Below are 26,640 nucleotides of genomic sequence, written 5' to 3' on the forward strand. Positions count from 1 at the left end.
GTCAGCACAACTTGTGAAGCCACGTTCACTAAAATTCTAACAGTTTTAGAAGAAGTGAAGGAGACACAACGTGTTCATGGAAAGATGTTGAATGCCCTGCTGAAAAAGCAAGACGGATCGATCGTAGAGGTTCCTGAAGGAGTGGTCTTGCCTCTGAAAACCCAGGCTGACCTTGAGGCTCTTGATCAGAAGCTGGGAGATCGTAGTGTCATGTCTGCTGTTGTAAGTGTACATTACATGTTGTAAGGCGAACTATTTTATTTTAATTGATAAATTGTTCTGGTTTATTTTCTTTTTTTTTATTGCTATACCCTTTTAAGTATAAAATATAGTTTGAATATCAGTAAGTATTTATACATAGACTGCAAAGCACCATTTTATATAAAAAATATCTATTGCAATACATTTTTCGTATACTTTTAGGAATTGATTTTATTAATCTTAGCTTATTGTTTTTGCAGTTTATGTAAACCTTTGTTTTCCTTCTTTGGCTTTCATCCTTAGGTTGCCATGGTGGCAGATGTGGGCGGCACAAGTATAGATGACGCAACGAGAAGAATGATGAAATACATCTTTTCAAATGAGCTGGCATTGGAGTACAATTTGTTTGGCCGTCATGGGAAAAAAAGTTTTAAGATTTGCGTATTTTCAACGTTGTGTATGGTAAGTAAATTAACTAAGTAAAAACTTAAGTTGTAAATAATGATCTCAAATTTGATGGTAACACTTTACAATAATTTTACATCAGTTAATGCATTAACTACCATTAGCTAAAAATGAGAAATGCTTTGTTACAGTATTATTCTTTGTTAACATAGTGAATTAAAACACAACTAACCATTGTTAATTCATATTAGCTAAAGTCCATTAAGCAATATTACTAGCTCAATTTTTTTATTTTGGTTATGTATTAGTAAATGTTGAAATTAACATGAACTAAGATTAATAAATGCTTTAGAAGTATTTATAATTGTTACAAAGGTAATTAACTAACAAAAAATAGAACGCTATTGTAAAGTGTTACCAATTTCATTTAAAAATCTGCAGACAGAATGCTGTTACAGTATGATTACTTATTGAATTCTTATTGTATTGTACCGTATGTTTCCTCCCCACATGCCTACTTAATCCTGTTAAGCCCGAAAATAATATTATGAAAATCTATTTTATTTAAATAGTGCAGTACATTAAACTTTTAAACAAAATATTTTTTAAAACAGAAAGACAGTCGCAGGTAAATTTCCCTGTCACTTTCTGCTGAGTGTGGACTGCCTTAGACAGAGAGCAGACATATTAAATCTTTGCTTTAAATCCATTAGACAATGTTCCTCTACATAATATTTCTTTAGAACATACACACCAAATGTGTATATATTTCTTGCAACCTAATAATAATTCTACACTGTTCTATGACATGACTGCAGTTCTAAAGTTCATTGTCATCAAATTTTGAGTGGTTTGTTAGATCCGCCAAATTTAGTAACTACCGAATTGAGTCATACAGAATGTAATTATCTGTCGCTACTGATCCGCGGCAAAGTGATCAGACCATCCCTATTTGTAATATTAATTAATTTGTATTTTGTTTTTGCAGAAGCTCTTAAGAACAACGCCCTGACATCAAAGGTCAACCAGCAAGAAGCTGAGAGGGCACTGTCAAAGTGGTTCACTGGAGCAAGAGACAGAGGAGGACAAAGGGCATCAAGAGTACACCAAAAGATGGCTGCAGTTTAAATGTTACTGAAAAGGTTATAGGTTATAAGTTGCTGCATCTAGCTGTTGTAGTTCTTGTTTTTTTTTTTTTTTGTTCTGACGTTCGTTTTCTCAAATTTGGTGGGTTGACAGCTTTCCCAAACACTCATGGCTGGTTCTAACTTCTAAGATAGTTTTGTGCCATTGTGACATAAACATGACATGATGGTTACTGGTAGTTAAATAAAGCTGGATTTTGGACATATTTGAGTCTCACTGTGTTCTCTACTGCTTTAAAACTTGTTTGTGTGGTGTTGCGTCTCATTTAGATGGAACCCAGATGATCCCTAGTTGGACAACATGCATATGATTCCTATTTGGGCCCCCCCTAGAGCCCTGTGAAATCCTGCATAAAACCTAAATGAGTAAGTTGCTGGGGCCAACATGTAACCCATGGACAACCCACTGAAAACCCATATTTCAGTCCATGTAATAACCTTGTAGTACCCATAAAAAAAATAAAGCTGGGACCACAGTGGGTCTTATGCATGTTGCCCAGTTGGGGCCCACCTGTTTATAGGTGCCAGTCTAGCCAGTAAATCTATCTGGGTATCATGGGGTTGACCTGGGACAGAGATGGGTCTTGTGCATGTTGCCCACTTGGGTCCCACCTAGGACCAAGTACAATCCTACATGAAATCCATCTGGGCAATCAACATGGGGCCATTACAGAACCCGTGGACAATCCCATACAGAGCCCATTTTTCAGCCCATTTCAAACCCACATGGGCCCCACATACAAATGTCGTGGGGATGACCTTGTACCGAGATGGGTCTTGTGCATGTTGCCCACTTGGGTCCCACCTAGGACCAAGTGCAATCCTACATGAAATCCATCTGGGCAATCAACATGGGGCCATTATGGAACCCGCAGACAATCCCATACAGAGCCCATTTTTCAGCCCATTTCAAACCCACATGGGACCGAGATGGGTCTTGTGCATGTTGCCCACTTGGGTCCCACCTAGGACCAAGTGCAATCCTACATGAAATCCACCTGGGCAATCAACATGGGGCCATTATGGAACCCGCGGACAATCCCATACAGAGCCCATTTTTCAGCCCATTTCAAACCCACATGGGCCCCACATACAAATGTCGTGGGGATGACCTGGGACAGAGATGGGTCTTGTGCATGTTGCCCACTTGGGTCCCACCTAGGACCAAGTGCAATCCTACATGAAATCCATCTGGGCAATTAACATGGGGCCATTATGGAACCCGCGGACAATCCCATACAGAGCCCATTTTTCAGCCCATTTCAAACCCACATGGGACCGAGATGGGTCTTGTGCATGTTGCCCACTTGGGTCCCACCTAGGACCAAGTGCAATCCTACATGAAATCCACCTGGGCAATCAACATGGGGCCATTATGGAACCCGCGGACAATCCCATACAGAGCCCATTTTTCAGCCCATTTCAAACCCACATGGGCCCCACATACAAATGTCGGTGGGTTTAGGCTGGGACCGAGATAGGCCTTGTGCATGTTGCCCACTTGGGTCCCAACTAGTACCAAGTGCAATACTAAATGAAATTAATCTGGGCAATTAACATGGGGCCATTATGGAACCCGCGGACAATCCTACATGGGGCCCATTTTTCAGCCCATTTCATACCCATATGGGCCCCACATACAAATGTTGGCTGGGATATTGATGCAAAAAACAGGCGAAACATTGTTCCAAGAACAAACCAGTCAGAAGACATTTCACTCCTCAACTTATGAATTAACTGTAGTAAAACAAACTTTTTTGGCAGAAATGTGCTAACACATACAATAGGTTTATAGAAAATCAACAAAAAAATCTATAAATACTTTAATAATTTTTCAGGAATTGTTGATTTTTTTTAAACGCTTATAAGTCTGAAACAGAATATCAAGATATTTTATTATTTCGCATATGATGGTGAAAAGTAAAAAAGCACCACCATGTTATGTATATAATAAATATTTTTGAGTAGCCTATATAACAAACAGAAATCCCTTCTAGATTATTTTATCCCTTGAGGTAGCCCTCGCACACAAAAAGGTTGGACCCTGGTAAATAGTAAATATGTTTTATAATTACAAGTTTGTGTAATTTGGGGTTTCTGTAGCCAGTGACACTTTATTATTTGTATTTTATGGTATTGCACATTTTTTGTTTTTATTTGAAGGCTGAGGCTTCATTAATAAACACAACCCCAATTATCATCATTGGTTTTGAGATGTTACTTGCTGTGAATACTGTACCTTGTCTGATAGGCTACAGTATTGTGGCATAGGCTATAGTATCAGGACATCCTGGCTATAGTGTCTGTCGCACACAGCTAGGGGCAAATGGCCGGATGATGGGCCTATTTGGGAGAAAGTCCAGGGCTGTTTTTTAGCCCCAGTCCGTCCCTGCCGTTTTGTGGCTCTTTAAAGGAGAACTCCGGTCAATTTTAACATTGAGCTCATTTTTTTGTACATTTGGAGTGCTGTCAATACAGAGGACAACGACAAAAATCGGTGTTGCCTACGGCGAGTTATTCTATTTTTAAAATTTGCACCCTGTTGACTTCAATGGGGCAAGTTTTAAACCTGCTTTTAGCCTCTTAACATCCTTGATGTGTCATTACAAGTGCACAGAAAATGTGAGGGATTCCTTCAGAGTGAACACGAGTGAATCTGACTGCAGAAGATGTGAAAGATATGTATAAAAATGATGTTATTTAAGCCAGCGCAAATACCTGTGTTTACATCCTGTTTTCGGTTGAAGTCCAAAGTAGTCGATTGCCGAGTTCATGCGCATAGGTTTAGTTACCTATGATCACGCGCGTGAACTCGGCAATCGACTACACCCTGCACAACAGGGTGCAAATTTTAAAAATAGAATAACTCGGTGTAGGCAACACCGATTTTTGTCGTTGTTCTCTGTATTGACAGCACTCCAAATGTACAAAAAAATGTTCTCCTTTAATGTGTATGACAGATCGCTGTAGAGCCTCAGTTAAAGCTGCTCGTGAACCAATCATCTCTTCCTTCTAGTTAATTTATAGCATCAAATAAACATTAATGAACATCAGAAGGAATGTTGTTTTAACCACGAAAAGACGTCAGTACACACGCCATTATTCGAGTTCAAATCCTCCAACGTTAATCTACTAACTCTCCTGACTGCTTTGTTGGACGCAGATGGCGGATTATAATGGGTTTTACAGTGTAGCAGTAAATGAAGAGATGTCTCACCGATCACAAGTTCAGTATGGCGTACCACAAGGCTCAGTACTAGGACCGCTGCTTTTCACTCTGTACATGCTACCATTAGGAGATATCATTAGGAAACATGGAATTAGCTTTCACTGTTATGCCGAAGATACTCAGCTCTATATTTCTTCAAAACCTAACGAAACTTACCAATTCACAAAATTAACGGAATGCATAGCGGATATAAAAAATTGTATGACTCGTAATTTCCTACTTCTAAATTCTGAAAAAACAGAGTTTCTAATTATTGGACAAAAAACTTCCTCACGTAATAACCTAGAATACTGTCTAACACTTGATGGCTGCTCTGTTAAGTCTTCGTCGTCGGTTAGGAACCTGGGTGTGCTCTTTGATACCAATCTTTCATTTGAAAGTCACGTGTCTAGTATCTGTAAAACTGCATTTTTCCATCTTAAAAATATATCTAAATTACGTCATATGCTCTCATTGACAAATGCGGAACAATTAGTTCATGCGTTCATGACCTCAAGGCTAGATTATTGTAATGCTCTACTGGGTGGTTGCCCTGCACGCTTAATAAACAAACTACAGCTAGTTCAAAACGCAGCAGCTCGAGTTCTTACCAGAACCAGGAAGTATGACCATATTAGCCCGGTTCTGTCAAAACTGCACTGGCTCCCTATTAAACATCGCATCAATTTTAAAATATTGCTGATGACTTACAAAGCACTAAATGGTTTAGCTCCGCAGTACTTGAGCGAGCTCTTAACGCATTATAGTCTTTCACATTATAGTCTTTCACAGTCTTTCATAGTATTAGCCAGTTGATAATACCTAGAATATCAAAATCGACTGCTGGCGGTAGATCCTTCTCCTATTTAGCACCAAAACTTTGGAACAATCTTCCTACCATTGTCCGGGAAGCAGACACACTCTGTCAGTTCAAAGCTAGATTAAAAACACATCTCTTTGACCTAGCTTTCACATAATACATTATAGACTTTAGATTCAATATTAGGCTGCATAGATTAGGTCAGCTGGAACCGGGAACACTTCCCATAAATCCTGATGTACTCGTTACATCATAAGAAGAATGGCATCTACGCTAATTTTAGTGTCTTTGTTTATCCCAAGGTTTTCCCACAGCCTGCCGGAACCAGGCCGTATCCAGATCTGATGAAGGACCTGCGCCTGGACCCGATGACAACGCAGTGCTGAAGTGCCAACTAGTCTCTCCCTATGGAGGATCCCTTTACCACTCTACAGATAAAGCGTTGTCGGGAAACTCAATTCGCGTATCTACCCCAAATTGATAAAATAAAATAAATTCTGTATCAAAAATTATAAGGAAACACCAGTACTTTGTTTAGGCTTGGTTTGTAGGGAATTACAAACCTGCGTACATATATTCAAACGCACATAACTATAGAACCAATTCTTAATGCGCATATGAACGCCATCAGCGTTTCTCACAGGTTCGCGTTTAAAGTCTATATAGAGAGAATTGGGTCGTCTTAGCGGCCCCTAATTTAATAACAAATGATTGTTGCGACGGAAGCGAATCAATCATAACTAACCTTAGCTGGAAAATAACTTTACTAAAGAACCGCTATAAAGCCAAAACAATCTCTGTTACCATAAATTATACGTTTATCTCTGTAAAGCTGCTTTGAAACAATCTACATTGTTAAAAGCGCTATATAAATGAAGATGACTTGACTTGACTTGACGTGTAAGGTAATAAATGAAAGCTCTAGCATTAAGTTCTGCCAGGAAGACTTAATTGTTACGTCACTCTACTTTTTATCTATCCAATCACATTCCAACACTTGTGGTATATAAGATCGGTACTTACTCATGTTTGAGTTCGCAGATGCTGACGCTTCAATTCAGTTTGCTCGCGTCAGTTGCCGACCAAAAATATGTCTAAAGACACGCAATTTGTTTGCGACTACTCTGACTCTGACGATGAATTCGTCGCACCATCTCCCCCCGCTGCACGCCGCAGCTCACGCATTCAGAGCCGTATTTCTCCGTGGGCACAATGGTCTTCTGAGGATACAATTAAAGCCCTTGAGGAAGCCGGCATACCAACTAGCCAAGGTCTCTCTAAAGAAGATCTACACCTTTTGGCCCAGAACACCTTGGGCACACCACCTGCCTCTATTTCATCAAAAGCTTCAACTTCGGCAGCTCAACCTAAACCAACCGGCAAGAAAAGATCAGCTAAATCATCCTCACCTCATCCAGCAAAAAGATCAGCAATACCTGCTCGGCTACCATCTTCTCCGCAGATCGTTGAAACTTCAGACACGAATTATCAGCTTATTTCCACAGTGCAAAGCCTTGCTCAAACGGTCAAAGGATTGGAATCCAAAATGTCATCTCTTGAACATTCTTTCACGATTTCTAACCTCAGCACAAACCCGGCCACGATCCCTTCAGTGATTCCACAGTTCTATTCTCTCTCTTCAGGATTAAGCAACCCCTTGAACGAGCCTTCTACATCTTCTACTTTGCCTACTCAGACGCCTTTTCAAGACGTTTCTGCACCAACGGTTTCCTCAAACTTCAACTTATCCACAGCGGCTTCTGCTCAAAATTTTGGTAGGCGTTTTGTTTCACCAGCCGCTGTTACGGTGTCACCTCACCTAAGAAACAACATCATCCAAGGTAAGGATGTTAATTTGGCTACTTTACTGCTTCCTTCACCCGCTGCCGACAGGAAAATGGTTGACTGTGGTGACGTGGCAGTCCTTCTTAAAACCTCTGATCCTCGCCTTCAACGCAATCTCTCATTTGGAGAATTTGTAATCGCTTTCAGCATCTACAGAGACATTTTGTGCCAGAGTTATCCAGAGAGAAGGGAAGAGCTAGATCTATACTTGTCAATGATCGCGGATTTCAGCCAAAGATATGGGGGCACGTTGTTTTACGAATATCACAAGTCCTTTTCTGCTAAATCTGCTTCCTTCGTCGCACTCTTTAATTCAAGACTAGACTGGTCAGTTACAGACACTGAACTGCTTTTCGGCGGCCAAAAAATCTTGGCTTGCGCTATTTGCAGCGCGCACAGTCATTCGGCTTCATTTTGCCCCAAAGCATTCGCAAACAATGATCTGGCTACTGTCCGTGGTGCTGAAAACGTAAGAACCCCTTCAAGCAGCAGAGGTCGCCATATTCCACTTTTCAATGGTGTTCCTGTATGTTCTAGATTTAATGAATCTGTTTGTACATATCCTAATTGTAAATTTGCTCACATTTGTAGTTCTTGCAAGAATCCGCACCCGAAATCTGTCTGTCCACGCCGGTACAGACCTGCATCCAAAGGGAAAGCCCCAATACAGAAAAAATTCTGAATAGTCACCCATCTACTCCTATCAATATCCCGAACCTTTCAAGTTACCTTTCTTCTCACCCTGATCCGGTTTTTGTGGATTATTTAATCACCGGCTTGTCCCAAGGGTTTCGGGTGGGAGTTCTTTCACACCTCTCTGCCTCTTTTGTTGCAAAAAATTTGCAATCAGCCAGAAATGAACCCGACGTGGTTTCAGCACTATTAGAGAAAGAGGTTAATAAAAGATATGTTATTGGCCCTTTCGCTTCTCCTCCTTTCTCTCCTTTTCGGATCAATTCTATCGGGATAGCAACGCGTAAATATTCTGGCAAAAAACGGCTCATATTTGACATGTCATCTCCTCATTCCTCTAACGTTGCAAGCGTTAATGAATGTATTCCTCTAACTCCTTTCTCTCTACACTATGCTTCGGTTGACAATGCAATTCAGTTAATCAAGTTAGCTGGCCAAGGTGCTTGGTTAGCTAAGGCTGACATTACAGACGCTTTCAAAACCATGCCAATCCACCCTTCTGACTGGCATCTTTTTGGAGTTAAATGGGCTTCAAAATTCTATTTCGCTGTAAGACTCACGTTCGGGTGTAGAAGTAGCCCTCACATATTCAACAGTCTCTCCGAAGCTTTGTGCTGGATCCTACTGAACGTCTGTAAACTTCCCTTCGTTTTGCATTTACTGGACGATTTTTTGTTGATCGATTTTCCAAACTCTCAATCTCCCACTCTCGACATACTTAAACAAGTATTTAGTGATGTTGGCGTTCCCCTCTCTGCAGAAAAAACATTGGGCCCCTCTACTTCGCTCGAATTTCTAGGCATTTCTCTCGATACGGTCAAAATGCAAGCTTCTCTTCCTCACGAAAAACTCCTAAGGATCAGATCCTTTCTGGAACTTTTTTCCTCCTTACGTGTCGTTTCTAAACGTGACATACTTTCCCTGCTCGGCCACTTAAATTTCGCCATGAGTATAATTCCACAATGAAGGGCTTTTATTTCTCGCTTGCTAACACTGGCTCATTCTACGCAAAACCTAAGTGATTCGATTCAGTTAGACGAAGGATGTTTGTCCGATATAAAATTTTGGACTCGTTTGATAAATGATTGGAACGGCATTTCTTTTTTTTATAATGATGCTTTCGAATCATCAGCAGATTTACATCTATTTACTGACGCTGCCCCGTCCATCGGATTCGGGGGTTTCTTTCAAGGTCAGTGGTTCGCAGAGAAATGGCCAATCGCATTTCCCGCATCTACTTCTGGCTCAGTATTTTCCGCGCTCTACGAGCTTTATCCACTCGTTATAGCAAGCGTAATTTGGGGTCCAGCGTGGTCAAGGAAACGCATTATGATGTTCTGCGATAACGAAGCCGTTGTTGCCATCATTAATAAAGGCAGATCATCTTGCCAGACGATTATGCCTTTTGTGAGACGCCTTATCTGGCAATCAGTCGTTTTCAATTTCATCATTAAGGCTGTTCATATACCCGGACATTCCAATGTTATTGCTGACGCACTTTCTCGTTTTCGTTTTCAGACCTTCAGACGGCTTTGCCCTTCAGCCAATACGGACCCCACACCTTGCCCTCACCTATCGGCAGCAATGTTAAATTAGACGACTTAGTTACTTCAGCGAGACAATATATGTCTAAAGGAGTAGCTCCTTCTACTTTTAAAGCTTATACTTCCGCTTGGTCTTCTTTTTTAATGTTTTGCTTTTCTTTTCAGATTCCTTTATTTCCCATTTTGCTAACAACTGTCTGTTCCTTTCTCGTTTTTAATTTCGAAAAACGCAATCTTAAACCTTCTTCTATTCGCAGATTACTCGCAGGCATTCAATTCTACGCAAAATATTTTAATCCCGATTATCCAAGTCTTTTCTCTGCTACTTCTATTCGGCTTTTGCTCAAAGGTATAAGTAAATCCTCTAGTAATTCTCCAGACAAACGATTGCCAATTACTTTGCCCTTATTGCAAAGATTAATCACTTCATTACGTAACTGACTTTTTTCTACGTATACTAATATTTTATTAGAAGCCGTGTTTCTAACTGCTTTTTACGGATTTATGCGTCCGGGGGAATTTACTTCAGCAACCAATCATTTCAATCCTGCCCATGGTCTTTCTTTTTCTGATTTACGCTTTTCACCTAATTTCTTTACACTTTTTCTCAAGCACTCTAAGAGTGATTCTGAAGGTTTTGGTGTTACTCTAACAATTTCTAAAATTAACAACAATTTCTGCCCCTTCTCATCTATGCTTAAATTTCTTAAAATTCGCCAGAGATCTTCAGAACTTTCCCCTCTATTTATCCTACTTAACGGAGCACCCCTTTCTAAAGCCTGGTTTAGGAATCACCTAGTTTCTGTCCTCAAAAGCTGCAGCCTATCTCCCTCCCAGTATACTGGGCATTCCTTCAGAATCGGGGCAGCCACTACAGCAGCTGAACGTGGCATATCTACTGCAGCCATCAAGATCCTGGGCAGATGGTCTTCCTCTGCATTCGAGTCATATATTAGACCTGATCCAAGAATCATCCTCGAAGCTCAGCAAGCTCTCCAATAATGGTCCAGGTAAATTCCTACGCAACTACTGGTGGTGGGTTATATAAAAAAAAAAAAAAAAAATTTTTTTATATGTGGTCTTTAAATCTGTGTGGCCCTGCGGCCTTGTCTCTGTGGTCTAACAGACCGTGTGGCCCTGCGGCCTTGTCTTTGTGGTCTAAAAGGCCGTGTGGCCCTGCGGCCTTGTCTCTGTGGTCTAGCAGACCGTGTGGCCCTGCGGCCTTGTCTCTGTGGTCTAACAGACCGTGTGGCCCTGCGGCCTTGTCTTTGTGGTCTAAAAGGCCGTGTGGCCCTGCGGCCTTGTCTCTGTGGTCTAGCAGACCGTGTGGCCCTGCGGCCTTGTCTCTGTGGTCTAGCAGACCGTGTGGCCCTGCGGCCTTGTCTCTGTGGTCTAACAGACCGTGTGGCCCTGCGGCCTTGTCTCTGTGGTCTAACAGATCGTGTGGCCCTGCGGCCTTGTCTCTGTGGTCTAGTAGGCTGTGTGGCCCTGCGGCTTTGTCTCTGTTTTTAAAAAATAGCTATCAGCCACGTGGCGTTCCATGTTCACGCTTATCAAGTTAACTCTTGTTCTTCTATTTTCTAGGAACTTCAGGACACAAGACTGGTGGGTATACTTTATTTTTTGTTTTGGGGTTTGGTAGGCTCCGTCCAGGTGGAAGCATTCTTCCACTTATTCTTTGGGGGTCGGCTGCGCCCCTGCCTTGATCTTCAGGCAGGATATGCAGAGTCCGGACCCTCAGATTGCGAGCTACGGACGGGGCCTACGCCAAAGAACTTTATTGCTTGCTGGGTCGCTAATAAATGGTTAATTGTCACAGTATTTAGTCTCCCGAGTCTTTCTGGTAGAAATGAAAGCTCTAGCATTAAGTTCTGCCAGGAAGACTTAATTGTTACGTCACTCTACTTTTTATCTATCCAATCACATTCCAACACTTGTGGTATATAAGATTGGTACTTACTCATGTTTGAGTTCGCAGATGCTGACGCTTCAATTCACCACCATCCTCCCCACCTCCTCCAAATTGAATCCTTCCCTCCATCCTCCTCACCACCACCACCAGGATGGTCCCTTCCATACCTCACGGGGGTCGGCTGCGCCCCTGCCTTGATCTTCAGGCAGGATATGCAGAGTCCGGACCCTCAGATTGCGAGCTACGGACGGGGCCTACGCCAAAGAACTTTATTGCTTGCTGGGTTGCTAATAAATGGTTAATTGTCACAGTATTTAGTCTCCCGAGTCTTTCTGGTAGAACTAATGATCGTTGCAAAGGAAGTGAATCAATCAAAACTAACTTTAGCTGGACAATAACTTTATTCTAGAGCTGCTGTAAAGCCAAAACAATCTCTGTTACTTTAATTTCCCATTATCACTGTAAAGCTGCTTTGAAACAATCTATATTGTTAAAAGCGCTATATACTATAAATGAAGGTGACTTGACTGATCAATTATTTGTTATTCAAGTAGTTCACTTTAAAATTACAGCATGATTTACTCACCCTCAAGCCATCCTAGGTGTATTTGACTTTCCTCTTTCAGACGAATACAATCGGAGTTATACAAAAAAATATCCTTGCTCTTCCAAGCTTTATAATGGCAGTGGATTGCAACCAACAGATTGAAGCTCAAAAAAGTGAGTACATCCATCATAAAAGAACTCCACACGGCTCTGGGGGGTTAAGAAAGATCTTCTGAGGCGAAGCGATGAATTTGTGTAAGAAAAATATTCATATTTAAAACTTTAAAGTAAAATAACTAGCTTCCCACCAAACGAACATACGGATTTGGCTTAAGTCCAAGCGCAACTTTTCACATCCAGCACCTCATTTGGAGAGGTGCATTTTATTGATGGCATTTTGAATGCACAGAGATACCGTGACGAGATCCTGAGGCCCATTGTTGTGCCATTCATCCACCAATACCGATATTTTTTTCTTTCTTCTTTGATACATTTTTTTTATAGAAATAAAAAACATTTTATACAATTGGATAACATCCCCTTCAATTGTAAACTATTGTGCACGTCTGTTCTGCTCATCCAGATTCGCACACAGTGCAGCAGGAATCACAGTTCACTGATCACATGATGAGAGTAAGGCGAGATGATTGACAAGACCATGGTGGAGGATTCATTGCGCAACAGAGCCTAAGCGTCTGATAAATGTCTTATCTTGTAGAATGCACACTCACCACCGCTGCACCCTTTACACGGAGTATGTGCAATTGCGTATTCAAAAGCAAAAGTAAAATGCGAGCTCCCTGATGCATGTAAATTAGGCTACATACAATTGCCTGTCTCCTAATATCAAACCTATCTCAGGCTGGGCTGTGTAGATGTGACCACCTCTTAGATCTGCTCTCTTTTTGCAGTTTGAATATTGAGAGAGTACTTTGATTATGGTTGCACTTATTGTTTACACTTAACAAGACTAAGAAAAAAATGTTTTTATTTCTATATTCAATTTGTGGAAAGGAGTTCAGTTAGGTGGTCTCACACACACACAGCCTCAATCAGAAGTTCTGGAAGCTCATAATGAATGTACAGTAAGGTCTGAAGAGACTGTGAAATCATACAGGAGAGAAGCCAGTCAGCTGAGTTTGTGGCAAAACCTTTTACAGTGCTTGAGTATTGTTGTCTTTCAATGCATATGATAATTCATATTTAAAAACTAGAACTGAAATTACATTCATTACAATATGATTAGTTAAAACATTTCAAAATGCACCTGCAGACTTTTTCCGGTCATGAATTTTGTGAATTTGTGTCTCGTCACACCCCTACTGTTAATAAATGAGAAAATGGTTGAAAGTTTTTCTTTTTCTCCTTCCCACATTCAGAGATTTAGTAGGCAAGATTTTTTCTTACTTGCACTGCTTTTTAAAAAACAAACACATACAGTATGGAGACTGAGGCTATCAGTGTCTTTTACTTATGTTCCATAGAGAAAAGGCACCACTATTCTCTGTCTCTGTCTCTGTCTCTCTCTCAGGAGAGACAGCAAATAAACACCAACATGGATATCTTCGCTGAAGTGAAATTGTACCTTTCACAGTCAAAGGTAGGCAGAATGTCTTCAACATTGGACTTTTGGCAAGAACAGGGACAAAAGTTCCCTAACTTGCAGACTCTGACAAAAAAATACTTGGCCATAATGGCAACATCTGTGCCAAGCGAGCATGTATTTCAAAGTCTGGCGAGCTCATATCAAAAAGATGCTCTTGCGCAATGAATCCTCTCAGGTGAAACTTATGATGTTCTTACATTACAATATGTAATTGGCCTAGGCTTATATGATGATTGATTGATTTGTACCCTACATGAGTGTTGTTTTTAATGCAAAGTTTATATTTGTAAAGGCCTAAAAAGTTTATGTGTAAAGTGTGTGCGAGTCTGTTCCTGAACAAAATGCTTTTATAATTTAACAGGTTAAAATTAGCTCACTTTAGCATGTTAAAAACTATAGTTTTATGATACTGGATGAAATATGTACTTTACACGGATGTTTTGTTACATTTGGACTTGTTGGACTTGATTTGATTGTGGTTTTGTTGTGATGTCAAATAAAACGGCATCTCTGGTTAAGGTTTTGTCATAGATACAATAGAAAACAAGTGTAGAAAGTAGAGAACTGATGATGGTATTGAAGATATATTCATAAAGTCTTTACACCGTGTCTACACTTGACGCCGGAAGCACAACGCGACAAATCCCCGACAGTAAACTGATTCCTCGTTCTATTTATAACCAAGCACTCGCAATACGCACTCTGATAGGAAAGGAAAATGGATTTGTGTGTGTACAATCTACAAATCGGCCTCAATCCTAAAAAAAAGTACACCGCTGTAAAGGGGTGACACTCTACAACATCAAGAGTACAAAAAAGACACACCCACCCACACACACACACATACACACACACTTTTATACACATAAACACCAATAAATTTTGATTACAAAAAATCTGTTTTGAATTTTTAAAAATCACAGCTTCATCAGAATGTTACGAAACTTGGTGACATTTATGGCATTAGGTATGTGCACACACAAAAAAAATTGAGGTCATGATTCGAGCATGCTAAGTGGTCGTAAAAAAAATAGTCACACTTGTGGTCTTCGGTCAAAAATGACCCTCATAGAAAATGAATGGGAAATTGACAAAAAAAAAAAAAAAAAAAAAATTTTTACATAAAGTGTTATAATTGAATGAATTGCATTTTTTGTTACAAATTCTGTAAAAAAAAAATAGTAAATGTGTCCATAAACAGCTGGGGAATTCACATGCCTCTCCATAGAGAACTGTAGATGCCATCTAGTGGTTACACCATGGTTCTACGCTTTCTCTCCATACTCTCACCAGATGGTGCTAATCTGCTTCAAACATTTTTTTTTTTGAAGGCCTAGACTCTATATTAAACTAAAATACTGCACAAATAAAAAATAAAAAAATACATATATTTATATAATTTTTTTAATTAATTTCAATGGCAAAAATAGACCATAAATATTGCATAAATATTAATAAATTAAATAAAATGATCTCAAAATACAAAATTAAAAAGAATAAATATTATAGAACAAAAATAAATTGCATTGGTTTTACTGGGATGGAGGAAGTTTCATTTTTAGGCCTCCGGTCACTTCTGACCGGGAAGGCCCAGGATGTGACTCCGAAACGAAGACCGTCTGAGGGTTAAATTATTCATACCACGAGGCAGGTTTAACTTCAGATTAAGGGTATGTTTACACAACAACGATATGCTTAAAACAGAGAAGTTTTCCTTTGAGTTTTTTGTGTACAGATGACACCATTGTCAAAACGATCCATTCACACGGATCCGTGAAAACGACTAAAAACGCTGTATTCTGCTGCCAGGCCATTCGAAGGTGATGAAACACTATTCACCTTGGCTGTTTCTCAATTCCAAGAACGCAGAGAACGGACTTGTGTTCTCGTGGAGACCGGTCTTGCCAAGCTTCCTTGGAAGAACGAACTCGGAACCGGCCGCAATGACTTCTGGGACACCAGGCGAGTACTAGCTCAAGTCTGCATTCGATGCATCCTCGGTATCAAGAACACATCCGGGTTCTTTCATGCGTCCTCTGTACTTGCGTTCTTGAGAATTGGGTCTGAACTTCGACAGTTAATGATGACGTAAAACGAGAACACAAGGACGCAAGATCGCTGAAGAATGCATATTGAGAAACACCCCTTATTTTCGAACGCGGAAGTAAACATGGGTCCAATATCCGGTTTTTGTGCGGCACTTCCGTTTCCTCGCTTCCCTGGGCTAAATAACGATATCGATCGCAAAGGATTATGCAGAGTTGACAGAAAAATGTTACACATGCCGTAGCAGATGAATACTACAAAGAACTAAAGCCACTCACTCAGTTAGGGTACCGGACCTGGTTGAAAACACTCATGCATCTAGCTGGCAGAGTGCCAAAACTTCGCCGGCGCCTTCAGCACCGCCCTAAACACGGTCGAGCCAACGCTAGACTAATAATATATCTATGGACGTATTTTGTCATGTCAAATGTATTAATGCCATCAGAGTGCAACCAAAGCAAAGGATAGCAATAAGTAGATGGCTATAAATAAGTGTAAATACAAAATAAATGCCATGATCATGCCATTATGCCATGATCACTAGATTTTATACAGGGGTTAATGATTTTGTTTCTCCTTGGAGTTTTTGTCATGGTTTTTATTGAGACTTCATAGCCCAACCACTTTTCTGGTGTCTTCTGTAGGTGTTCAAGAAATGAAAAGAACAAACATACGGTCGTTTCGGTGGTTTCTTCAAATGTAAAGCTTTTAACCACAGGCGAAGGGATACCTCAGGCCGGCGACACACTGGCTGCGTGGCGTGTCCGTTTTTATTTCGGCTCCCATGTTAACAGGTTAGAACGTGCACACTGCCTGCATGACACGCGCGTCTCACAGGCGCGGAAAACGCGTGCATGCTATAAATAGAATCGACGCCTAATTTTTCACGCGACACGCAAGCGTTTTGGAAGCGTTTCCAGGCAAAATAGAATAGGAAAAGATGTTTGTATGTCATTTTGACATGAATACATATTAATACATATTAATAAATTACATTTTGATGTTTGAAAGTTTAGGTTTTGACAAATGCAGATATAAATGCAATGAAAAAAAAAATCGATTTTCTAATATTGCACCAGAACGAAATATTCTGTAGCCTATTTTGCCGTCAATACTGCCGACGTTGTCTTTGCTGCTATATATTTATGTTTAACATTAAGTATAGGCCTTCCACAACTCTCTCCCCATGTCGAATATAATCACCAATGAATGAGGCTTATCATATGTCACCTAGCAGTGCCGCGTCAGACGTTTCTGGTGTGCAAAGACATGTAAAACGCCACGCAACAGAAACGCCACGCAGTGTGTCTCTGGTCATAGGGCGCCTGATAATTAAAATGTAAATGATTTCGATGATTAAAACACTCCTGCTCCAAGTAAACCTTTCTTTTGTACCAGTTATTATGACAACCTCTAACTGCACAAACAATCCCGGTCTTCCCCGAAGCCATAATGATGAGTTAGTTGTTACGAACACTTGTTTGATTAACCGCTATGGTGAAAAGTGACTTAGCGCGCCAGTGACCGGAAGTGCCTGACCGGAAGTCTCGCACAAAATACCGTCAACTGGCTGCGTCCGTATTTCCGTTAAAAATAAGGTGAATAGACAGAATATGTAATACGCATGTGCATGATTGCCTTTTTGGCTGAATCCGAAATCGCCCCCTATACCCTCAAATAGATTGTTATTTGAGGGGACAGCCTTTTGTAATGGTGTCCGAAACCATAGTGGACATTATTGAGTGCACTTGTTCAATCCCACATTGCACTGCAATAACAAGTGTACAACTGATGTACGCTCAATGGCTGTCCGAATTCACTCACTTGTTTTCATTCACTCCTTCAAATGAACAGTATTAGTGGACTAACGTAGGGAATAGTGAATGAGGGTTTAGTGGGCGATTTCAGATTCAGCCTTTGTTGTTTACAAGAAGACCATTTTCAAAAACTTGCACTTTGAAACCAATTTTCAAACGTTTGCGTTTTCAGGCACCACGTTGTTGTGTAAATGAATGGCCAAAACGTATAAGGGCCATTCTACAGAATTGGTGCAAACTGCTGTCCCTCATCCAAAAAACACATTTGAAAAGCATTTAATTATTAAAATCTTAGATGTTTACTAAGATCCTTCAATTATCTATTGAAACCCACAATAATATTTAAGATATCAGTAAGCTTTATATATATAAAATCATAATTTATGGGCTACTTTCAATTAGGAGGTGGCTGTCCCAAACCCTAACCCCTAAATTTCAACTTGTGAAAATGATATTGAAACATTTTTTGCAAATTTTTCCATTCTTGTTTTAAAAAAAAATATTTTTGTTTTTTTTAAAAAAATGAAGTTAAAAAAAATATTTATTTTATATTTTATTTTTAAATCATGAAACTTTATCAAAAAAAACATGTCCCGCATTTTCATGTCACTACCAAAACAGTGAATGTTGTAGTCCATTGGCTGAGACAGATTTTAACCACACTCCTACATTTTTGATCAGGAAATATTCCTGTGTCCCTCTCTCTCATGTGCTATATGGTGAGTAGATTGATCCCATCATTTTGAGGTAAATGTGTTCTAAAGTCTAAAAATCTGTGTGTAACTTTAAGGAATGTCACTACCAAACTCATTTTTTCTGCTATTGAGAATTTTTTTTTTGGATGTTATTCCATAAAATTTAGTTGTTATATGTGTTCAACTGTTCTGACCAGTGATTGCTAACCATGTGCTGATTAGCATCTTCGAGCTAGGCTCAAAAGTATCTAAAATTGTCACTACCAAAACAGTCACAACCGAAACATTTTCTTGAAGTTTCGGTTGTGACATTGTTTTGGTAGTGACAAAAGGGAACACATAATCCTTTATTTGGAGGAATAAACTACATTTTAGTACAGTTATGCAAATAATTACTACTGTAGTATGTTTTAGTAGTGTTTTAGTATGCAATATTCTGTTAAAATTCTGTAATGTAATGAGGTTACAATTACTTAAGGTTGCAGTCCATGATACTAGCTTAGGTGTAAGGTTGTTGTCAGTAATGTTAATTTATATGATTAACTTGACAGGGAGAATGACATAAAACACCAACATGCCTAAAAAAAATAGAAAAACTACAACAGAGAGACAGAGAGAATACAAACAAAGGTTGAGGGAAGACCCAGTGAAGTACGAGGAATACTTAAGGAAAGAAAGAGAAAGAAATAAGAAACGAAGGGAAGAAGGAAAGTTGAAGAGTATCAGTGAATTACCTGACAGGGAGCAAAGAGATGTCAGAAAAGCATGGAGGAAAAGACACAGGATGATGGTGAAAAGACAAAAAGAGGTGGAGACATTTTGCAGGGCTTCCACACCACCTAGCACTTCCAGTGAGGGTGATCAGACACCAGTACACACACACACACACACACACACACACACACACACACACACACACACACACACACACACACACAGTTCAGTGGTTCTGGAGATTTATCTGAATGAGGAAAATTATTCTGAAATTAATGTTTTATGTACACACACACACACACACACACACACACACACACACACAGTTCAGTGGTTCTGGAGATTTATCTGAATGACTCATAAACAAAATGTTGAAAATGTGCAAATAAAACAAAGTGGTTCTGAGTCTACATTGTAAGTTGTTGTTTTTTTGGGAAGAAAAATCTATGAGCATACCTCTTCTCACTTGCACCTCAAGACCCAAAGTATAGAATAGCTCTAGGTGTTCTTATAAGATATTTACTGTCAGATGTGTGTCTGCTATATGTACTGACTGCATATGTGCATCATAGTTATTTATTTATATTAACATAAAATGTGGACAGTCTGATTCAGCCATGGCAAACTAATTATTGTGGTCACTACCAAAACATTACTGTCACTACCAAAAATGTGCAGTCACTACCGTAACATGGGATGTTTTGTCAAAAATAAAGTATATTGAATTATCAACTAAGATGTTATGATAGTGTTTGGTTCAATGCATATTCAAACTAATGAATCCTTAACTTTGAAATCAGTACGATAAACTTTATGCCTTCTACAAAGAAAGATTGGGTTCAAAATACAACAAATCTCATAAATCACACTTAAAATATTATTAAAATTATAATCTTTATTGATTTCACCAGTAAAAATATTTTTTTAAAATAGAAAAAATATATATTTATAAGGTAGATGTAAACAAAATCTTAATAGGTCATTATAAGCCTTCTTAATAAATTATTTAATATTGTGTTTCGGTAGTGACAAATTTGGGGAGAAGGAAAATATTCCAGCATTTTCTGAAAATACAATATGAGAATTAACTGCACAATTACTAGAAAAGCGTACCTTGGATATTATACAATTTGCATACATGCAAAATTTGTGGGAAAAAACAAAAAAAATTCAAGATGTTTCCAACTCTGACTTTGCACCAATTCTGTAGAATGGCCCATAAAAAGTTTTACGATTTTAGTTGAAAACGGTGTCATGTAAACAGCCCCAGACATTGTGTTTCAAAGAAGACATTAATTACATGGATACATTCAGTCGTGGTCAGAATTATTGGCACCCTTGGCAAATATGAAAAAAAAAAAAAAAAAAAAAAATTCCCAAAAACCTAACCTTTCATTAAAGAAAAACAACTGAAAACAGAGGGAAAATCTCAGTATGAAATGTCTTTCTCTAATACACATTGGCCACAATTAATGGCACCCTTGTATTCAATACTTTTTGCAACCTCCTTTTGCCAAGATAACAGTTTAATATGAGGAGAGTCCCCGCATGAAAGACCCGCGACTTCAGATCAACATGCTACTGCATTTCTCTCCATTACGGTATAGGAAATGAATGAAATGAAAGAAATGAGGAGGATTTTAACTGTGACAAGATGATTGACAGGCCAGTTTACTGTGACAGGATGCGATCGAGAGCAACCGTTAAAGACGCAATTGAATGATGTGATAGTATGTCCCAAAAGCTTGTCTACTTTTTGCTTCACACTTAAAAGTATCTACTTTTTCTTCACAAAAAGAGAACATAATTTTAGGGCGTAGTATAAGTAGGCGAATTGAGACAGGACAATTGCAGTGCAGGACAAGGGCATGCATTGAAATGACCTATAGCCAACTAAAGGAAAGATTTCAGTGTCAGAAAAGCCTGAGGGTTGCACCTGACAGGGCCTCTGACATTATTGTTGCATGTGCCGTATTACACAACATTGCCACCATCAGAGAGGAGAGGACCCCTGTGGTGGAGATGCAGCCTGATGATGACCTCCAGCTTGATGATGACCTCCAGCCAGAGCACTTGGACCAACCAAGTGATACAGCTGCACAGGACAGAATTGTGGAACACAATTTTTGAAATATTTTTTAAAAATTAAAAAAACAAAAAACAAAAAAAAACCATTTCATTAAATGTTTAATAAAATACAAGACAAATATGCTCAGTTCAATTCAGTTTATTCCGTTTCACTTATTCTTTGTAAAGAAAAGCCAGTGATCAAGTCATCTTTTGCCTGAAATAAGAGATATTGTAATGCAAGGTCAGCAATAGTACTTTGTGTGAAATATAGTATTACCACTTACTCTGTAGTTCTTTTTGAAGCAACTCTATCTCTAGTGAAGTTCTATTTCTTCCCCTAATTGTTTTTTTTTGTTTGTTTGTTTTTTTGTTTTGTTTTTTTCAGGTCAAATACTCAGCGAAGCACCAGCAGCGTACACTCTCTGTGATTGATTGGTTTCGTCTTGTATTCAGATGACTAGGAGTTCAGCTCATAGGACTTGATATTAATACCCCTAGTAATCAGCACTTCCTAATTTAAGTGGGAAGAGGGATAAGAATGTCATCAGGGTCTTCAGGTGGGCACCCTCCTACACCGGTGTTTCGTTGATAGGCCCACGACACCTCCAGAGGGCTCAACGGCAACACCTGGCGTCCCAGGTGAGCCCCCTTCTGCGCTTACTCCTCCTTATTGTTTTTTGCAGCTCAGTTGGGGTCCTTCCTCTTTATCCAGATCCACCTGCTGCCCCGCTCCGCCGCCTCCGACAGTGATCTGACGGCTTTCCTGAAGGCCTGTCCCCGAACTCCCACCCCCTTCAGGAGCCTGACTATGGATGTGGCCACAAATCCTCTGCAACCAACCTCCACCGGAAGCACCTGTGCACACCAGCCCTGTTGTCTCACCTCAAAAGCTATATCAGTGTACTTCAGCTTTTTCCGTTCATACGCTTCTCCCACTGCAGCCTCCCATGGTACAGTTAGTTCCATGATGAACCGGGACTTCTGTGAAGTTGACCACAAAACAAGATTCGGCCTGAGATTGGTGTTTAAAATCTCAGCTGGAAACTTGAGTTGCTGATCCAGGTCCACTTGCATTTTCCAGTCCCGTGCGGCGCCCAAGAGGGTGCTATCCACTCCTGCGGCTGGTTTTCCTGGGCACTGCCCTGCTCTCACAAAGGGGATAGTGGATGAGTGTCCGGATGTTGGGTGAGAGAGAAAAGGCATTGACCTCCTTCAAGCAGAGCTGAAGGGGCGCCTGGGAAGATTGCGGAGAGCAGAAAACCTTCGAACTCAACGCAGGAAAAAGGAAAAGACAAGAACATCCTGTTCTACAAGGATCCCTTCCATCGTTTCCTCAAATCCCTCTTCTCTTTGATAAGGTGCTCAATTTCCTGTTGCCTCCTAGACTTGGGAGGGGTTGGTGTTTCCTTCCTTTGCTCTTTTTTCTGAATCTTTCTGCCCCATAAAAGTAGATCAGATCACTCATTCTCTCCAGTTTTCTTCTCCGCTGTTCCTCTAATTCCTTCCAGGATCGCGCCTAGGTCTGCATCGACCGTTGCCCACTTGTTCTTGCTGCTGGACTTTGGCCACTTTACTTGGGGTCTGCGGCCTTGGATCTTCTCCTCTATAACAGGCCTTGACTGGTTTTGTCCCAAGTTCTCAGATGTGGTGCTTGAATCACTCTCAGCCTTTGGGGTACTGATGCTCATTGGACTGTGGGTTGATTCCGGCCGCTGAGCTTCACTTGCCTGATTTGACCTTTCTCTCAAAAGATAATGGTCAATGCGAGGTCCCGACCTTGCCTCCTTCAAACACTTCATCCGCCCTTGATGTATTTTAAGGCCTCTGGTAGATGTTACCTTGGACCAGCCACAGCTGCATGTTTGGAGTTCTTGTCTTGCAGCTGATGATGTTAGTGCTGTGCTGATTATTCGCTTTGTCGTTGCCCTGTTCTTTCCAGGGTCCATTACCGTGTAGTCAGTTGATGAGTCATCTTCTGCCCCCGCTCTCACAGACTCAAGGGGTATTTTCCTCTTTGGACTTTTTGTAGCCATGAGGGGTGACTCCTATTCACTTATCATGGTGACAGAGCCTGCCGTCATGGATAGCTAGTCCATGACAGCCCCGTTGGGGTCTTTTCCTCCTGTCAGCTGTCTTTCCACGCCGTCACATAGTATTTCCCTAGTCTTTCCCTTATTTATTTATTTTTTAAATTACCTGTTTATTGGTGCCTTTAACAGCTATGGGAGATGAGTGGGAAGAGAGACGAAACTGAGAACAGAATGCAGGGCATAGCAGCAAAACAGAGGTAAAAACAAGCAGATAGTATAAGGGGAAAGGAAACAAGCGACAGGTGAGGGCAATCAGCTCGTGATTGTGGTAGATTTTTCTTTACGTACCTGACTCCTAATTACCTGGGGCATCTCCAATCGACACCCAAGCGTCTACAGTCAACACTTAATAATAATTTTACCTGGGGCATCTCCAATCGACACCCAAGCGTCTACAGTCGACACTTAATAATAATTTTACCTGGGGCATCTTCAATCGACACCCAAGCGTCTACAGTCGACACTTAATATATATATCTGGGGCGTCTCCAATCGACACCCAAGCGTCAACAGTCGGCTTCGAGTTCGCAATCTCTAACTTGTTCCCCTAAATAACTTGCTGCGATTTTTAAAAAAAAAAAATCATCACATGATCAAGTCACGAGCTGCAGAAAATGACAACAGAGAAGCCAATGAAGCACCCTGAACCATGACACATGCATAATCATACACATATCCAATAATTATTGTATGTTTTAATGAGCTTTTCATCAATTTGCTCACAGTAATTTTATCTTTAAGCTAAACCACAGGCTTTGTGAAATGCATCGAAAGAAGTGTGACAGTGTTGATATATTTTATCTATTCCAGTGTTCTTCAACCCTGCTCCTGAAGGACCCCCAACACTGCACGTTTTCTTTGTCTCCCTAATAAAACACACCTGATTTAACTCATCAGCTCATTAACCCATGTGATAATGAGCTGATGAATTGAATCAGGTGTGTTTGATTAGGGAGATCAATTGAGATCAAGGGAGATTAGGATGAAACAAATGCAATACAAATACAACAAGCTGATAGTGTGATTTCAGTGTTATAATTAAGACAAACTCAAAGCCATGATACAAATGAACCTATATATACACTATTATGAAAAAAACATAACACAAATGTAAACAAATGCACCAAGTTCAAGAAAAATAAAAGATGCCTTACCTGTTCTTCAAGAAATAGACCGGGCCACCTCTCCAGAACCTCTGAGACCATGGGCTCCATCTCTACAATCTCCATTCTCCTAAGGGAGAATGTCATGTCCATCTTCTGTCTGATGAACTCCATGTCCTTGTTTTTCTTCTTCATGGCTTCAACCAAGTCATCCTCAGTGTAGCTTTCAGGATGATCTGGTACATGGTTGACTTCACCTCGTTTTGTTTTTTTCAAGGAAAACCTTCCCTCCGGACCACCATCCCCAACATCATCATCTCTTCTTCGCCTGTTGACACCATGATCATCCGCCTCCTCCCTTCTTGATCTCCTATTGACACCGACCTCATTACATCCAGCTTGACGTAGTTTTGATCTGTAGTTCCCCATCTTGTACTTTATGCTGGTTGTCCATCCCGCATATCCAGTACCACCACCAGGCTCTTTGAGGCAGGGATGTTTGTTGACAAGTTCAGCAGCAACAGAATCGAACTCATGTTTTTCAGGGTAGGCTTTCACAGAAAATATTTCTTGTGCCAACTTGTCCAGAATCTCTTTTTTCACATCTCTGGTTACATGTAAACCCTTCCCTGATATTTCAAACATCTCATTCCCCTTGTGGAGTATCAGTTCAACATCATATGAGAATTCTGGTACTGGGAACGGAGTGGGCCACTGTGAAACGTTCCTCCTATATGGCCACACAACTGAAGATAAGCTGTGGATTGAGTCTGACGATCCAATGATGGCTGTGTCAAGGGAAGAGATGGAGGATGACCGAGTTGGTGTTGGAGGTGGTGGTGATGGCATGTCCTCATTGCTCCACAGAATATGCAAGACAGCCTTTTCTGAAGGTAACTCTGCTATGTCAATCAGGTTGCAAACTGCCTGGCCAAAGTCTGAGTCTTCATACTGTATACAGAATTCATCCACAAGTTCAAGTTTTTGACGCAGTTCATTGTACAGTTCCTCTAAAGTTTCAGGAGCTTTGGTCAGCCGAATCTTACGGACGAGTTTGGGATTTATGTCGACCAGAAGCAACAAAGCCTGTGAGGACAAAAGAAGAACAGATATTTGCATGACACTTTAAACTGAAGCCATATACAGTCATGGCCAGAAGTATTGGCGCACCTCAAGAATTGTTGGTTTTTAAGCAAAATTCACACACTTTTGAAGGTTTTTTTATAAAATAACCAAACCAGGATATTTTCAATAGCTCAACACAACTGAAACAACAATTGGTTTCCCCAAATGTAACAGAATATATCCAGGGTTCTTGCACCATTTTAAAAGTAAAATTTAATGCTTTTTAAGACCTTTTTAAGACCTCAACAAATATATTTTAAGACCCAAAAATGTCATCATAATTTCTTTGGAATACTCAATTTATTGCCTCCTACAATGGAAATCAAAACTTGTTTTCCATTTGTTATCAATTATGTGCAATGTGTAAACTCTGCAAAAATACTCTTTCATGAGATTTTTTTTTTTCAAATTAGGAGAAAGTATAATAACTAACAATAACCCTTCCAACACTGTTTGGCCAATATAGATGTAAACAATCAAAGCTCACAGTTGGCATTTTCAATTAATTTTTTTTTTTTTTTTTTTTTTCTTTGTGATGCAGAACAGAGCCAACATAACATACATAAGTTGGATTACACTAAACAACACAATGCATTGCATGAAGGAACCATATAGAATAATGAAAATAACAACACTTAAAGCGGACTCCATCATGGCTCAGTGGGAGACAGAATAATAATACTTCCAACACTTAAAGCAGTCTCCATCATAAATAAGCTCAATAACGAAAGTCCTCAAAATAGCCTTTCCCAAGCCAAAAAGTTGACAAATAATGTACATAACTGTTTGAAAACACAAATGTTATCACATGACTCTTAATGAGAGAAACCAATGAATAGAGAGGTCCATTGTTTTGTAACATCCCAAATTCTCCTCAAGACATGAGGCGTAGCTCTGCCGCTCTCTTCTCAATTTCATGGTCTAGGTCCACCAACTCCCCTCTCTTTTCCTTGCATCTTTTTCTCATGGAATTGGATTTAGTGATAAGTTCTGCCATCTTGGTCCCTGCTGTATTCTCAGCCTTCTCTGCAAGGCCATCTGCATCCTTTTCTAGT

General features: G+C 40.1%; 1 protein-coding gene across 3 annotated transcripts; it reads left to right on the plus strand.

Moving 5' to 3' along the window:
- Positions 1 to 6,762: 6,762 nt before the first annotated feature.
- On the plus strand, positions 6,763 to 12,052 carry LOC307154180 (uncharacterized protein). 3 transcript variants are annotated; one of them, XM_079898946.1, is made up of 4 exons: positions 6,763 to 7,620; positions 9,836 to 10,871; positions 11,446 to 11,466; positions 11,840 to 12,052. In XM_079898946.1, the coding sequence occupies exons 1-2, from the start codon at positions 6,870 to 6,872 to the stop codon at positions 10,300 to 10,302; spliced, it is 1,218 nt and encodes a 405-aa protein (XP_079755072.1). In that variant the 5' UTR covers positions 6,763 to 6,869; the 3' UTR covers positions 10,303 to 10,871; positions 11,446 to 11,466; positions 11,840 to 12,052. The 3 variants fall into 3 exon arrangements, with proteins under 3 accessions (XP_079755072.1, XP_079755071.1, XP_079755073.1); XM_079898945.1 differs by lacking the exon at positions 11,446 to 11,466; XM_079898947.1 differs by lacking the exon at positions 11,446 to 11,466 and having other exon boundaries at positions 6,763 to 7,554.
- The last annotated feature ends 14,588 nt before the right edge of the window (positions 12,053 to 26,640 follow it).

The sequence above is a fragment of the Squalius cephalus genome (assembly GCF_949319135.1).
Source record: "Squalius cephalus genome assembly, contig: scaffold_57, whole genome shotgun sequence".
Taxonomy (NCBI): Eukaryota; Metazoa; Chordata; class Actinopteri; order Cypriniformes; family Leuciscidae; genus Squalius; species Squalius cephalus.